A 15069-nucleotide genomic window follows, 5' to 3' on the forward strand; every position below is an offset into this window, starting at 1 on the left:
TCAATAGTTAATCACACGTATGAGGTAAATTTTCAGTGTGATTTTGCGGAATAGCATTGAAAATCTCAGGTTACCCAAAAGTGAACCACCACACCACTGATCATGCATGTTGTAAAATAGGACACTGAATTACTTGTGTTTCAACACACACCAGAGGGGGGCACCAGAGACAACACAATCAACCAGTGTTGCTACTACGTCTCAGGATTTACTAGTGCCATGTTATGAATACTGTTGTTGTGGTTGCCATCTCTAAATACTTCTTACTTCTTACTAAAAATACTTTATTATTTATGGTTTTTCACCTAAACTACATTAAAAGTTCAAATTTTTCCTAATCTTTCAGTGTTTTCTGAAAAAGGTAACATAGCTCAATTATAAAATAACAGCTTCAACTGGGAAAAAATTATATTAGAAATATGTCCTTTTATTAGATTTTTACATTTTTATATATCAAAACCTCTATAAATAAACAGTATATCTACAAGCATAACTGTTGGTACTAACTGTGCTGTATATAATGCCATTCTCCTCTGGTCTAAAAGGCAGCACTGCTGCATTTGTGGGACTGAAAATAACAGGAGTGGTGGCTGTCAAGCTGTGGCTGTGGGAAATAACAAACCATCAAAAAAACAAATGTAAAGTTCCGGTTGTGTTTTCTTTGGGCATGGAAATTAAAGTCTCAGAGCAGTCTTTCTCTGAATTGTCCAGAGCTCCCTTAGTCGGGATTAGTCGTACCCCACTGAGCAATATAAATACGTGGAGGCTTGAAAAGATAAAAAGAAAGTTTAGTTGTTCTGCTTGGTCCCTCTGCAGATCTCAGGTCTGTAGACAGATTGGTCAGGCTCCAGGCATAGACAGGAGATTATAATCTGGCTAGTCCTCCCCCACCCTCTGCCACACTCTTTTTCCCCTGTCCTCATACTGGTGTGTTGCGTTTCAGTTCACTGGGGGAAGGAGGGATATGGTCTTCCAGTTTCGTAAAGCTGGTGGAATGACTAGGCTTGGTGAAGTGCTCTTCGGGACCAGTCGCTCTTTGTCGTGGAGGCAAGGTGGAGCAACGGCTTTTGCTCCTAGAGCGTGGCTGCTGGGGCGGCGGGCCTTTCAGCATGAAAAGTTCAGTGGGGGGAGGTGGGGTGCAATTGTCCAGCTTTGTAAAACTGGTAGAATAACTAGGCTCGGTAGAGTGTTCCTCATTACTAGTAGCTCTTTGTCGTAGAGGCAAGGTGGTGGAGCGTGGCTGTTGGGGCAGAGGGCCTTTCAGCTTGAAAAGTTCAGCAGGGGAAGGTGGAGTGAGGTCTCCCAGCTCCATAAAGCTGCTGGATTGACTAGATTTGGTGGAGTGTTCCTCAAGACCGGTGGCTCTTTGTCGTGGAGGTAAAGTGAAGCACCGCTTTTTGCCTCTGGGGCATGGCTGCTGGGCCAGAGGGCCTTTTAGCACAAACAACTCAGTGCAGGATTTGGGCTCTGGGAACTGCAATGGGGACCGTGCAGGATGTGGAGATGAGGGTGACACTGGTGGAGCATGCGAGGAAGAGAATCGGCTGGATGAGGCTGACAATGAAGAGCCCGGGGGCAGCAGGGGAGTAAGAGTTGTGACTTGCGGGAAGCTTGTGAGGCTGGTGGATTGGCTGGGATGGGTTAGGCTGTGAGAACCCACAGCCCCTCTATGGAGGGAAGGCAGGGTGGAGCAGTGTGCTTTTGCCCTCGTGCCTAACTCACTTGGTGGAGGAGCAAGTAGTAAGAAGAGCTTAGTGTCAATATCACCTTTGGATCCCTTCAGACTCTGGGAGGTGCCTCTTTTAGATGATGGATGTGAAGGAGGCATGTGCTCTATTTGGTATTTCAGGTTGGAGCCTGAGTAGAGAAGTTCTGTATCTTTAGCTGTGCCTGATGAAGGTTCCTCATCTAAATGACAAGAAATAGAATAATTATTCGCAAGAAAATGACAAATTTAGTTGATCTTAAAAACAAACAACGATTGTAAGAGAAAATAACAGATATTTTTCTTACCTAACAGGCCCAGCTCACTCATGAAGGAGTCAAGATCTACAGTAAAGTCCTTCTCATCTGCCTTTACATCATTTTCTTCATCATTTACTTGTTCTCCTTCCTCTTTGGCTTCATCTCCCTCTAGCTCGTTATCCCTCATTTTATCCTTTCCCTTTATTTCTCCATGATTTTCCCTTTCTCTCCTTTCTACTTCTTCTTTAAATGACTTTTCAACCTCTGGATCACTGTCACTGGTCTTCATGGGTTCTTCCAAGTTGATTTCAAGACCCACTTCTTCGTCCTCCTCCCCATTCTGCTCCTGTTGTTCTTCTGGCGGTGCAACCACCATAATGTCTATGTTGGTGGGAAGGCAGTGGATGGAGCGTTTTGAGGCGTGAGATTTGGCACTTGCTTCTTGATCTTGATTGAGTAGAAACTCCATCAGCACCATGTTCTCCTTCTTCAACTGTTCCCGCAGAGACTGTGGTATGTCTGGGAACATCCAGGCAACCAACATGCTGAGAAACATTGCAAAGTTCTGTAGGATAAAATCAAGCAATGTATAATTACATTTAAGAGCATGCTTGGAATAAAAAGATTTTTCTAATGATGTAATAATGAGTTCAATTAGAAGCAAATCATATTAAAGGGTCTTTCCATTGTTCTAATCTATAGTGATGCACAGCTTTGCTGTATTGGAATCAGGGAGATATTGACTGTCTGAATTTTTAATCCACAGAGAAAAGTAATTTATTTAGACTTTATTTAACCCTTTGTGTTAGTTAGCATTTTCTGTCTAACTTTAAGCAGACTTTGTTTAAAATGAGGTGGAACAGCCTCGTTAATGATATCTTCTTTCAATCTGCCTTTTACTTAACGGTGTGTTCTGGTCTGCAGCCTTTTGTCACACACATGCACAGCTGGAGTAAACTGATTATAAACCTGGTTACACATACACATGGCAAAGAAATCAGCAGTTTTGGAAATCAACTTTCCTGTTTACATGACACTTAAGAAATCAGCTTTCCCGAGAAAGCCAATTGTAACCTGGTTACTCTATGTAAAAGCACTGAATTCATTTAGCGATCACAATAGAAAATTGTATCTGGAGAGCATATAATCTAATCATGCACATATCATATTTTTCTGCAATAAAGTGGTGAATCCATAAAGTAAAATATGGTTTGTTTGCAGGGACATTTGGGCTAAAGAAAATAACAACTTTAAATATAATTTTCAAACCTGAAAGAATATGACAAAGGCCAATTTTGCTGCCAGGATGGACCAGTACTGTTTGGAGAATGTGTAGGCCTCTGGAGCCCATGGTGGGTCTCTGTAGTCCTTATACCTGAAAGACACAGGCGGCATCGCATTTAGCAAGGAGAAGCCTGGACTAACATTAACTATAGTGGTATAAAAAAAGGTGCATCAGTAAATCCCTGCCACATGCCACATTTTACAATTCTGAAAACTCCAGGGATCTTAGGGATTTAGTTAAAATACAAGTTAAGTTCTAGGAAAGGATCCATGCAGGTCAAGGTTAAGAGAATCACTCTGACCTGCACATGGAGACTCCAGTGATGAGGGTAGTGGTGGGTGCGCTGGCCGGTGGGAAGTTGCTGACATTAAAATAGGACAGTGAATGCTCTGTGTACCCATTCAAAGTGCCATTTGCACTGTACATGTACTGGTACACCATTCGTGGAACAAACTCTGAAGTGAAGGAGATCACAAATGCCTGAGGAGACAACCAAGGAGTGAAAATGACTTAATTAATATACATCATTATTCATTAGTTACCACTAGTTTGTTTGGATGTTGAATTTATTATTGAACATTCTTAAATGTCCTCCTGAAAGTTTTTTTTTAACGTATGCATGTATTCTTTATTGTCTTACATCTGCAGCCACAGGCTATTGTGAGACTTTGCTCTCTGAAAAGACATCATTATGAGGTCATGATACCTCTTCCTGTAATTTAACTCAAATAACCCTTTTTTCTGTTTCTCTGATGTCAAAGGTTTGGGCACAGTAGATACATACACATATTGAAAACTCACACACACTTACATTGGTAATGACAGAGAACTTGCTGATTCCACATAGAATATTGTACCAAATCCCTGGAGATGGCATGTGCATGAAAAGAGACAAAGGGGGGGAAGGAAAATGTGTCCATCCGTGTGTGTATGGTAGGAGTATTTGAATAAAAGTAAAGGACAGATATGGAGGGAAAGAGACAAAGAATGGAGGGGCAGGGTGCAGTAAATGAAAAGAAGGTGATTAAAAGTTCCAGGACAGTTTTTTCCCCACATTCACATAAAGACTAACAGAGTGGAGATTGAGATGCTACCAGGTATGATTTGTACCTATGTCTTTACACCTCACAGCATCGGGCCGTCGTATCTCAGTGACAAATTTCGCAGCATCGAGGCGAATCTCAATGACATTGTTTAGCAGGGCAAATGCTGGTGCCAATGGGAAGGAGGCCACGAACAGAGACACAAACCCATACTGGATTACTGTAAAAATTAAGATCCACATGCACTGATTGTTAAAATTCCATTGTGTGATTGCACTAGTGATGAGTAACTGAGCACGTACAAATAGTGAGAGACTCACTCATCTCCATGTACTCAGGGCTGACACCTTCAAAAGGTTCCAGGGTGAAATCTTTGTCAAATTGTTGTCTTGGCCTCTTCTCTTCTATTTCATTCTCCTCATCTTCTGCTGCTTTTTTACTTCCTTTTTGTTCTTGCATTGTTCGGTACATCTTTTTCAATTTACTGCAAAAAAAGACAATGTGAGTAAGACATAAAAGAAAAGGTTTGTCATTCTTTGTCGGACCAAAAATAAAGCAGTTTTGCAAGACATTTTTAAAAGCAAACATACGGTATGAGAATCTCAAACACGTTGTTTTGGATGAGCTGCTTTCCAAGCATTATCATGCTTAGCTGGATACAAAGCTCAATGAGGCAGCCTGGTGGAGCACACTGTGTGAGAACACACACAAATACGGTCAGGACACAAGTAAACATATATTTGTTATGAATAAATAATAATCCATAATGTGAAGTAGCTAAACCAACCTCTTCCATGCGATAGTCTTCAAACACGTAAACATAGTCGCCAGGCCGCCCAGCAAACCTGAATGAGGAGAAGACTATGTCACATGATAAAGAATAAAGCCAGACAATTATGGTAAGTAAGTCAAGTATGATTTTTAAATACACAACCTGCCCTTGAAGAAGGCCACATAAAAAATTGGTGCAAAGGCGTTCATGGATTTGAGAAAGAAAGACTTGAAGATCAGCTTTTCTTCATACTCTTCCTTAGTTTTAGGAAGTTCTGTTAGAAAATAGACAACAATTACTACCCAACAGCAACATATCACACAAACACAATCACTTGGAAAATGTAGCAGCTTTGTTCTGTAATTTTCTGAATCTACAAATCCAATTCAAAAGAAGTTGGGACGATGTGTAAAACCCAAATAAAAATAGAATGAAATGGTTTACAAATCTTATCAACCCATATTTTATTCACAATAGAACATATCAGATGTTGAAACTTTTGTTGGAATTTTACCATTTCATGGAAAATATTAGCTAATTTTGAATTTGATGGCAGCAACAAATCTTAAAACCGTTGGAAGACGGTGATGTTTACCATTGTGTAGACTCTCATCTTCCTTTAACAACTGCCTGTAAAAATGTGGGGGTGGGGAGACCAGTTCCTGGACTTTTAGAAGAGAAATATTGTCCCATTCTTGCATGATGCAGAATTCTAGCTGCTCAACAGTCCTGGGGATTTGTTGCTGGATTTTTTGTTTTATGATGCACCAGATGTTTTCTATTGGTGAAAGGTCTGGCCTGCAGGCAGACCAGTTCAGCACTTGGACTCTTCTCCAGTGAAGCCATGCTGTTGTGATGGATTCAGTATGTGGTTTAGTAATGTCTTGCTGAAATATGCAAGGCCTTCCCTGAAAGAGACGTTGTCATATGTTCCTTTAAAACCTCTATGTACTTTTTAGCATTGATGGAGCCTTTTTCAGATCTGTAGGCTGCCCACACAATAGGCACCAATGCATCCCCGTACCATCAATGATGATTTTAAACTGGCTGCTGATAACAAGCTTGATGGTCCCCCACCTCTTTAGTCAGCAGGAAATGGCGTCCATGGTTTGCACAAAGAATTCCAAATTTTGATTAATCTGACCACCAAATAGTTTTCCATTTTGCCTCATACCATTTAAAATGAGATTTTGACCAGAGAACACGGCAGCGTTTCTGCATCATGTTTACATATGGCTTTATTTATGGATTGCACTGCAACCTTTATTCACAGACACTGACTTCTTGAAGTGTTTCTTGAGCTAATATTTTTCCATAAAATGCTAAAATTTCAGTTTCAACATCTGATATGTTGTTTATGTTCTATTTTGAATAAAATATGGGTAGACGAGATTTGTTAATCATTGCATTCTTTTTTTTTTTAAGTTTTAGAATCATCCCAACTTTTTTTAAATTGGGGTTGTATAACACAAGCTTCAAATCATGAAAACTGCATTTCTTAGCATCTTTAAGCGCAGGAGAAAGTCTGTGAAGAACAGATAAAATATTAAACAATAATTAGGTTTAGAATTACTTTCTTGCAAGATTAAATAGACAAATGTACAATTAACATAATCTTACAGAATCAGACATATTTATGTAAATGTCACTAAAGCTACTTGTTCTTTTCTGCTATCGTATCTGCATGTATTTAATCCACCAGTCTGTTTTTACATTCCATATCCTGTCGAACATTTGTTCAAACTAACACACTAACTGCTTTTTCTAAAAAGAACAATACCCAGGTCAGTCAGCCACACAGCAATTGCTCCATAGACCTCTTCCAACACCAAAACAACCAGCATGTTGAGGATAATGCCTGTAGTGGTGACAGTCATCCTCACACTGGCCTTTGCTTCAGGATCAGGATTCAGGGACCACACACTTAACATGCAGATACGATAAACTGCCACCCCAAATACAGCAGAGAAAGTCACGAAGGTCTAAACATAAACAACACACGCAAAAATGTTATATGGCAAGATTCTGTCTGTATGAATATTTGTATCCTTTGATAACTATTATTTATCACAAATGCATTTAAATGCACTGCAATTTTCTCGTATATCTCTGATATTCTCAATATTACAATGGCTACTGGATATTGTGTGATCTAAAATCAGGTTAACAGGGTGATCAATGAAAAAACAGATGGAAGTTAGAAAAGCAACTATAAACAGAGCATAAATGCAGTACCAGCAGTAGTAAGGAGGAAACATTGATGAGGTAACCTGACAGGTGATCCTCAATGTCTAGAGACTCTGGTTCTCTCTGTGAGGAGAAACATGAATATTACTGGGCGATACAGAAAATGTACATTATAGCACATGCGCACATACACTATGTGATACACAGCAATGCTGAGCACATGTTCTGCTTACACACATTGTGTTTTCAGTCTGTCAAGGGGATGTTTGCCATCTGAAAGGACACAACTTCCCTCCCCTTCTTCCTCTCCCTTCTCCCTCTTTCCTCTCTATCACTAATCTGGGCTAATCTCAGGTAAGTAAGCAGCTTTAGACTCAAGCACCCAAAGTAAGTGCAGGGTGTTTTCTCTTTATGTACCAACATGAATTCATACACTCGGAATTAGTCTGTAATAATTGGTTGTAGATGAAAACATCAGACAGAATGCAGAGTTTGTTTGTATAGCAACAGTTGTTCAAGTTGTTTAAGTCTACTTGAAAGAATGATATTATCTGTCTGCCAACGATCACTGTGAAGCAAGTTTAAATCCCCTCAGTGTAACAGCCCTGTGCTCCCCCTCCAGCAACAGTGTGCATGTAATGTTCAATCATATAGAGCAGTGCCACGATACCTGGGAGGTCAGCATCTGGTCTGTTTCTCCATCTACCCCATCCCTGGCTTTAGTCGACTGCAACATGGTAAAACACACTTTGAGTGAGATAAATTTCACTTAAAAGCTTGTCAGTGTAACTCTTGATGCAATTTCTGTAACAAATCATATAATTGAATCAGAAACACAAAATCCAACACTCAGAAACGATACCTTTCTCTTAGACTGTGCTTTAATCTTTGCTCGTTTTTCCTGCAAAGCTTCTTCATATTCAGGCCGCAGTTCCTCCTGCAACAAGCAGACACACAGATGTTAACATACACACGACTGGATAACGACTGGATAACGCTCACATCACAATATCATTGTGTGAGATATCAAAAGCATAACTGTAAAGCTGTGTCATCATTTACAAAAGCTATTAACGCCACAAATTGGCACAATCCAGCTTTATTCTGACAGTGAAATGACTGTTTAACTTTAAAGTCAGATGTCAGTGATCTCTTGTCTGAAGCTCTGTTGGGCTAGTAGCCTACAGCAGGGGGCATAATAGTCTATATCTATTAAATATCTATTATATTATATATCATAATATATATATTTTTTATATATATTTTATTTATATATTTAAAAACTGCTGCTTCTCTTTCTACAGATGATACATTGAGATTCGCTACAGTTCACAATACATTATGTGATTACAATAATGTGCACAGAAACATGCCCACCTGCACCCACTCCTTCAGGCAGCACAGACAGCAATAAATTAAAGGGAGACACAAAGAGAAACAAAATGATGTGTAATGGAGAACCGGCAGAACGAGACTTGTAATAGGCTGGGATGTGTTTGTGTTGCGACTCTGCTTAGTCATTTATCCAGCAGGTGTACTGCTTTAAGAACAGATCCCATTACAGCCGTTTACAGGGTAAAGAGTTGCGTTGTGTATAAATGGGTGGCCATGTGTCCGTGTGTACTTGTGTGTTGGGAGGAGGGTGCTGTTCTGAGAAAACTGGTAATCTCACACTGACTAACTGGGCTACTTAACAACCGGAAGATGGGAAAGCAGGAAGTGAAAAAGACAGACAAAGATTTTTAGGTGTGACATGATCAAGACAAACAAAGCAAGCAACGTTGTGCCTACTCTCAAGTAAATACATGTAAGTATGTGAATATGTGAATTTATTGCGTTAATTATATTGTTTTACCTCTTCATCTTCTAAGCTTGTCAGGTCCCATGAATGTTTCAAACACATCTGTCTCCTTTTCCAGTGCTCAAGGAAGCAGGCGGCTACAAGAAGCAGATGCAAGACATTTAAAAAATTACAGATATTTCAAACCCGACGATTTAAAATAATGTTTAAAAAGTATCAAATTATACAATGTTGTTTAAGCAAAAGACGAATGGCTTGTTCAACAGCTTCAATGTAATATGTGTACAGTATATTTACTGTGAGAATTTTTTAATGCATTTGTGACATGCTGTGAAATTATCAGTTAGTGTATTAAAATGTATCTTTACCCCACAGAGACATGAAAATAGCAAAGAGGACAGTGGCTCCATTGTCAAACAGGTATGAAGCTCGGGCCAATGAGCACACCGTACTCAGGCGCCAGTAGTCACAAACCTCATCACATAGCGGACACATGGTGATGTTCAGGTTCTCATCACATGTCTCCTGACTGAAATATGAAAGCGATTGTGTGTAAAAATAACTAATACAATGCACTGACATTTATAGTGATGTTGCAATGTACTTTTCAAAAGCAAGTTTGAATAGTCTGTATATGCTTACCTTGGCACGTTGGCATCCACTGTAAATATGCCATAGAGGAAGACAATGATGCCCAACACAGAGGGAGGGATTAGGAGCTGAGTGTACACACCCAGCCAAGCAAAATACAACCCAATCTGCTCTCCAAAGTATTTCCTGTTAAAATAAAGGCAATTACCAACCAGCTACATGGTACCACAGGCATTTGCACCATCAGCCACAAGGCCTAACGATGGGAATGCTAAACAGCCGGCTAATAAATCCAACTCTGGTTTATTGTTACAATAATGTTCCCTCAAACTAGCTTGTTGATTCATATGTCAAAAACTCACTTTCAGCTCACTTTTTAACCCCTTGAAGCACAGGTTCTTTTCCATTTTAGACATTTGCTGAACTTTTATCTTTAACAATCCTCAAGCTTGTGTGACCAGTTTACACTCAAAATAATGTTTCTTTAACAGTGAGAACTTTGCTTAGCATTTGATTACTCCTAAAACTGTGGGCTTAATAACTTTTGGTTGTAATAATGCAGACTTTTCTCAAACAGCAGCATCAGCACAAACTTTAGCTTGCCCCTATATCTCAACAAACTGCTAAATCATCGCATGATTTCTTCCATCAAACGGAAATATGCAACTTAACCGTGCAGTCTCACGGCATAACTAGATATTTATGTTTGCTTGCACTAAATACTTTGTACCTGATCATGTCCACAGGCTGGAATTTATGCATAACTCCATAGTTAGCCCACTCTGTATGGAGGATCTGTGCGGAATTCAAGCACAGAACAAGAGTAAATTACCAATTAATTACAGTTACTGATTAAATGTAAAGGACAAAGGCATGTAGAATCACAATATCTTTTTAGATTTATACCATAGTATAGTATGGTTCAGCGGATAAGCATGAATGCCATACAGCCCACTCAACCAACCTGTCTGTCATTCCACTGGTCTTTCCTTCCCCTCCTTGTGAAAGAGCCCTAAAGTAAAAGTGACAAGCTCATTATATGAGATATACTGCTTTACTTGATGTAACTGCAGATAAGAATTTGTAAGAATTTGCTTTTCTATTAAATTTGTAAAGATTCTCGTATTTGTCCCATATATAAAATTTCTCTTTTTACTCACATCATGCAAAGGGAAGGCAGAGTCATAGACACCCCGAGCCAATAATGAGTTGATGCCTTAATATGCAAAAAACAATTTTACCTTAAAGTCATGTACACAGTTTTGAAGCTGAAGGCTTACGGACACAAATTCTCTAAAATGTGAGTAACGGCATGCATAGCAATAACTTGAAAAGCTTAAAATAAAACTCACCAGTAGTCTGGCAAGTTTGCCTGCATGTAGTGCGTGAAATAATCTCAGCCACCTTGACACAAACACAGCAAATGTTATGACAATATATGCCCGAATATTCAGCAAAATGAAAGAACAGACAGTTCCTAAACTCACTATTCTGCTGCGTGTTGCATTGTCGAATAGAGTTTCTGTTGACTTGATGTCATACCTGTAATGAATGATAAGGAACCATTACAGATCAAATTATTAACAATAGGCCTGTTCAGCAAAGATGAATTATGAATTATGAATTAGGCTGTGTTGGGATAAGTCTGCAAATCTGAAACTCTGCAAAACTGTGTCTTTTGCTTTTCAGTAATGGTAAGTTTAAATGAGAACTTCACCAATTTATGTCACAGATAGTAAAAGCACACAGACTACAGGTCATGTCGATAGTAGGGTGTCATGTGCTGGACATGAGTGAACTAATGCCTATGTGTCGCCCGCCAAGGGAGACTCCCAAAGTAGTTTTTTATTTTATTTTGATACACTACATTTACAGTATACCATGAATTTGATTGTGCAGTACTCACAGGTAAAGTTTGTCTCTGATAAAAGGGTGTTTGAGGGTTTTGAGATAGACATGTGTCTGTGGGTCTCTGTGGATGTCAAAGTCGGGGACATCTGGTAGAAACGGTGTGTTGACTTTGTTCACGAAGGAATCCCACATCCCAGCAATGCCTGTTCGGTTCCTTAATTCAAACTTCTGGTAGAAAAATCATAACAAACATGGTCAGAAATGTCATGCTACAAATAAATAAAAATAATAATATTAGTAGTATAGTATAGAGTAGACAGAGTGGAATAGAACTATAATATCAATGACCAGGGTGTGGAAATGTCTAGGTCAAACTGCTGACCTTTTTCACAGCAACTTTAATCTTCTGGAGCTCTGCTTCTCGGCAGAGTATTGGCCATGGGATGTGTAGCCGAATAAATCCTACACCATGTGACCTCTGTGCACAAAAACACACATTTACACACATGAATAAGGAATGTAAATAAAAAAAAAAAAACTACGTACATACAGTACGTCAACTGTTAACTGTTTAGTTGTCTCCTTCACTTCGTCTTTGAAGATAATTGGTCTGGCTACTTGTCCTGTAGGAGCCAGATGAGCCTTCTCTAAACCTGTAAGTACTGCATGCTAGTTTGTGTTGTAATGAGGATGTTTCGTAGAAAATCCTATTATTTCAAGCCCTGAAGCTCCTAATCCTGAAAAGAATATAAAATTGGTGGAGGCAATTATAAACAATTACTAATTTGAATAATGTGAAACGTGACAAGCTACGTTTCGGCTTCTGGACAACTACAATTACAACCTGTAATGACATCAGTGTTTCATTTTATCAGCAGCCCACCAGCATGTCTCCAGTGGCAGCATTAAAATTTATTACCTCCTGTTCAGTCATCAGACTCTGCCTAACGGTTTCAAATTTCTTAAAATTATTGTAATGGTAAAATTAATACAAATGGAAATTTAAAAAATCATTGCAAGGCCCTTTCTAAGAGGTGAATCTTAAAAAAAGACGCTAAAATGTTTTACCACTATGAGGAAAATAATTTACTCAATAGGGCTTCAGGTTCTAAAAATATTAGCACACTAATAGACTTTTCAAGTTGTAGTCAATTCAGACTATAAAACATATTCCTTTTGCCTACTGCACAATGCAAAATATTAAAATTGATACAGCACACAGTGACAGCTGAACAAATAATACTGTACCAGCACATGGGCAGAAGATACTCTTCAATAATAAACAAGCTTTTGGCTTCACACCTAAAGTCAGTGCTCTTAATTCTGCTGATTCATCATATAAGCACCTCATAATGCCACACACATACACAAACACACACACAGATATACAGAACCAGGCAAGCACACACCAACTAATGCATCAGCACATAATATAAACTACGTGACTTCTCATAGTTAAGGTTGTAATTATTACTATGTCACTGAAATAAGAAGTTCCGTATTTATTAGAGTGCAGGCATGTTACTCGTGCTTCAAGAGACAGTCCAAATCTTCAAAGGCAGATACACACCTCTTTATCACGTTCTATTTGTAGTCCAGCTTCCAGTAGTCCAGCCTCAAACTCCTCCCTCATTAAAGCCTTTTCCTCCTCAGACAGTTTTGACTCCTCTGCATCTCCTGCAGGTGCACCCGCCTCCCCAGACTCTCCTTCTGCTTCCCATAGGCCTGGTATGGGTATAGATATACTGCCATTCGATGCAATGGAAAGACGTCCCCTGGACGCCCTCCTTTTTTTGTATTTGTAGCAAAGGACATAGTCTACTTTTCTTTTGCCATCAGCGAAAAAAAGGCCGGGGCCTAGATCGATGCCAGAGTCCTAACAAACACATAAGCACTTAATTAATGACCTAAATGATGACAGGTACAAGGAGGGAGTTTAAGGACTACTGTGGCAGAGGTTCATAACAAATCAAAACTTTTGTGTGAGAGGGGAATATCTTACTGTCGTTATAACCACAGTGTTTAGATTCGTACCGGAGGAGGGGGATCGTCCGTGTCAAGGCTGCTGATGGGGCCTCCATTGGTGATATCAAGCCCAAGCCCAGACAGCGATCGGGCCAATGAAACAAGCTTTGTTGAGTGAATGGGCGATGACTCACTCATGTCTGTGGTGACAGGCAAATGTTCTTTTCCATTTCATCCCTCTGTTGGTGTATATCAACAGAAATAAAATCATTTCAGTATTTAGAGGTTTACCTAGGAGATTTGATGTAGTTTTTAGAAAAGAAAAGGCGAAATCTTTGCCCCAGTTATTTTGTTGTGTGACCTATAGTATGTTTTATTAAAGTGATGACCATCCAGCTGTGAAGACTTATTTTCTCCCAGGTTTAGTATGAATGTGCAGAAAGCACTATTTTAGTCTATAAATAAAATTACTTCAATTACCACACAATAGACAATATTTACAAAATGTTTTCCTTAATTTTGAAGTTGACTGTTTGTACTCTCAAACATCAAGTGTGTAAAATTGAAGTGAAGGGACTTATTTAGACAAATTAGGCTATCTAGTCTCTCTTTGGCTCAATTAACATTTGACAACTGTGAGCAACAGCAACCTCTCATCTGATCTCTTGTACAAGTGGATAAATACAAAATATCAATATTAAAGGTAAACACATTTTCTATCTTTACGGTGGTGTCACTCCAGTAATCATAAAGTTTTGACACCTATGATGTTAATGCAACCTGTGTAACAATTATTGTCTTTAAGTGCATGTGGTATGCAGATTAACTAATCTTTATGTGGGATTCTACAGGTGTGGGGGAAATGTATACCGTAATGATCCCAGTGCCGAAACATCAGGGACAATTCCCCTACAGATGGCAGTAGAAGTACAAATAGATTTAAATACTAATGAAAGTACAAGCATATATTTGGCATTCAATTTAGAGTTAAATTTACTTACATTCCAAGACTAATATTTTTGTATGTTTACTTAATAAGATTTCATATTGTGACAATATTAGCATTGGGTTTCAAATTGCTTAAAAGCTAATCTCTCAAACAACAAATCTGAATCAAAGAATCAGATTTTTAAAAGTCTTCATATATCACTAATTTTAAACTATTAAAATATGTAAGCAGTAAAAAAAAAACAGCCTCTACAAATAGTTTCCAAAAATATTCATAAGACAAGAAAACAAAAAGGTATTTCTGAAAGGAGCTGCCAAGTTTGTTTTGTTATTTATAATGGTTTCTTACTGTAAAGAGGTACTTTTTATTTGGGATACACACATACCATCTACACAATACCATATCAACTCTCCTTGTTTAGGAGCAGTGGTTGCAAGAAACATCAGGGACTGTCATTTCTCATGTACATGGCACACATCAAAAGCACGACTTAGAGAACAAAAGGTCAGACAGATGAAAGGTGAAAGCATTAAAATAATTTCAGAAGAAGAAACAAAATTTAAAGAACATTCATGTTTGGGGTTTTCTTTAATTCATTTGCTGTTAGTCACATGGTCCACGTTTGTTGCATCAGTCAATTAGCTCATTAGTTATAGTTAA

General features: G+C 38.8%; 1 protein-coding gene across 1 annotated transcript; it reads right to left on the reverse strand.

Annotated features, from left to right (window-relative positions):
- Window positions 1-423: 423 nt before the first annotated feature.
- Window positions 424-14571, reverse strand: ano2a (anoctamin 2a). Its single transcript, XM_067500313.1, has 26 exons — window positions 13530-14571; window positions 13066-13371; window positions 11878-11973; window positions 11551-11723; window positions 11132-11186; window positions 10997-11048; window positions 10805-10860; window positions 10609-10656; window positions 10375-10439; window positions 9696-9830; window positions 9422-9582; window positions 9108-9190; window positions 8115-8189; window positions 7923-7979; window positions 7301-7375; window positions 6846-7047; window positions 5228-5339; window positions 5081-5138; window positions 4884-4984; window positions 4614-4777; window positions 4361-4513; window positions 4062-4114; window positions 3552-3730; window positions 3235-3340; window positions 2014-2530; window positions 424-1908 (listed from the first exon to the last, which is right to left on the reverse strand). The coding sequence occupies exons 1-26, from the start codon at window positions 13656-13658 to the stop codon at window positions 920-922; spliced, it is 4200 nt and encodes a 1399-aa protein (XP_067356414.1). The 5' UTR covers window positions 13659-14571; the 3' UTR covers window positions 424-919.
- Window positions 14572-15069: the final 498 nt, after the last annotated feature.

The sequence above is a fragment of the Channa argus genome, chromosome 4 (genome assembly GCF_033026475.1).
Source record: "Channa argus isolate prfri chromosome 4, Channa argus male v1.0, whole genome shotgun sequence".
NCBI lineage: Eukaryota > Metazoa > Chordata > Actinopteri > Anabantiformes > Channidae > Channa > Channa argus.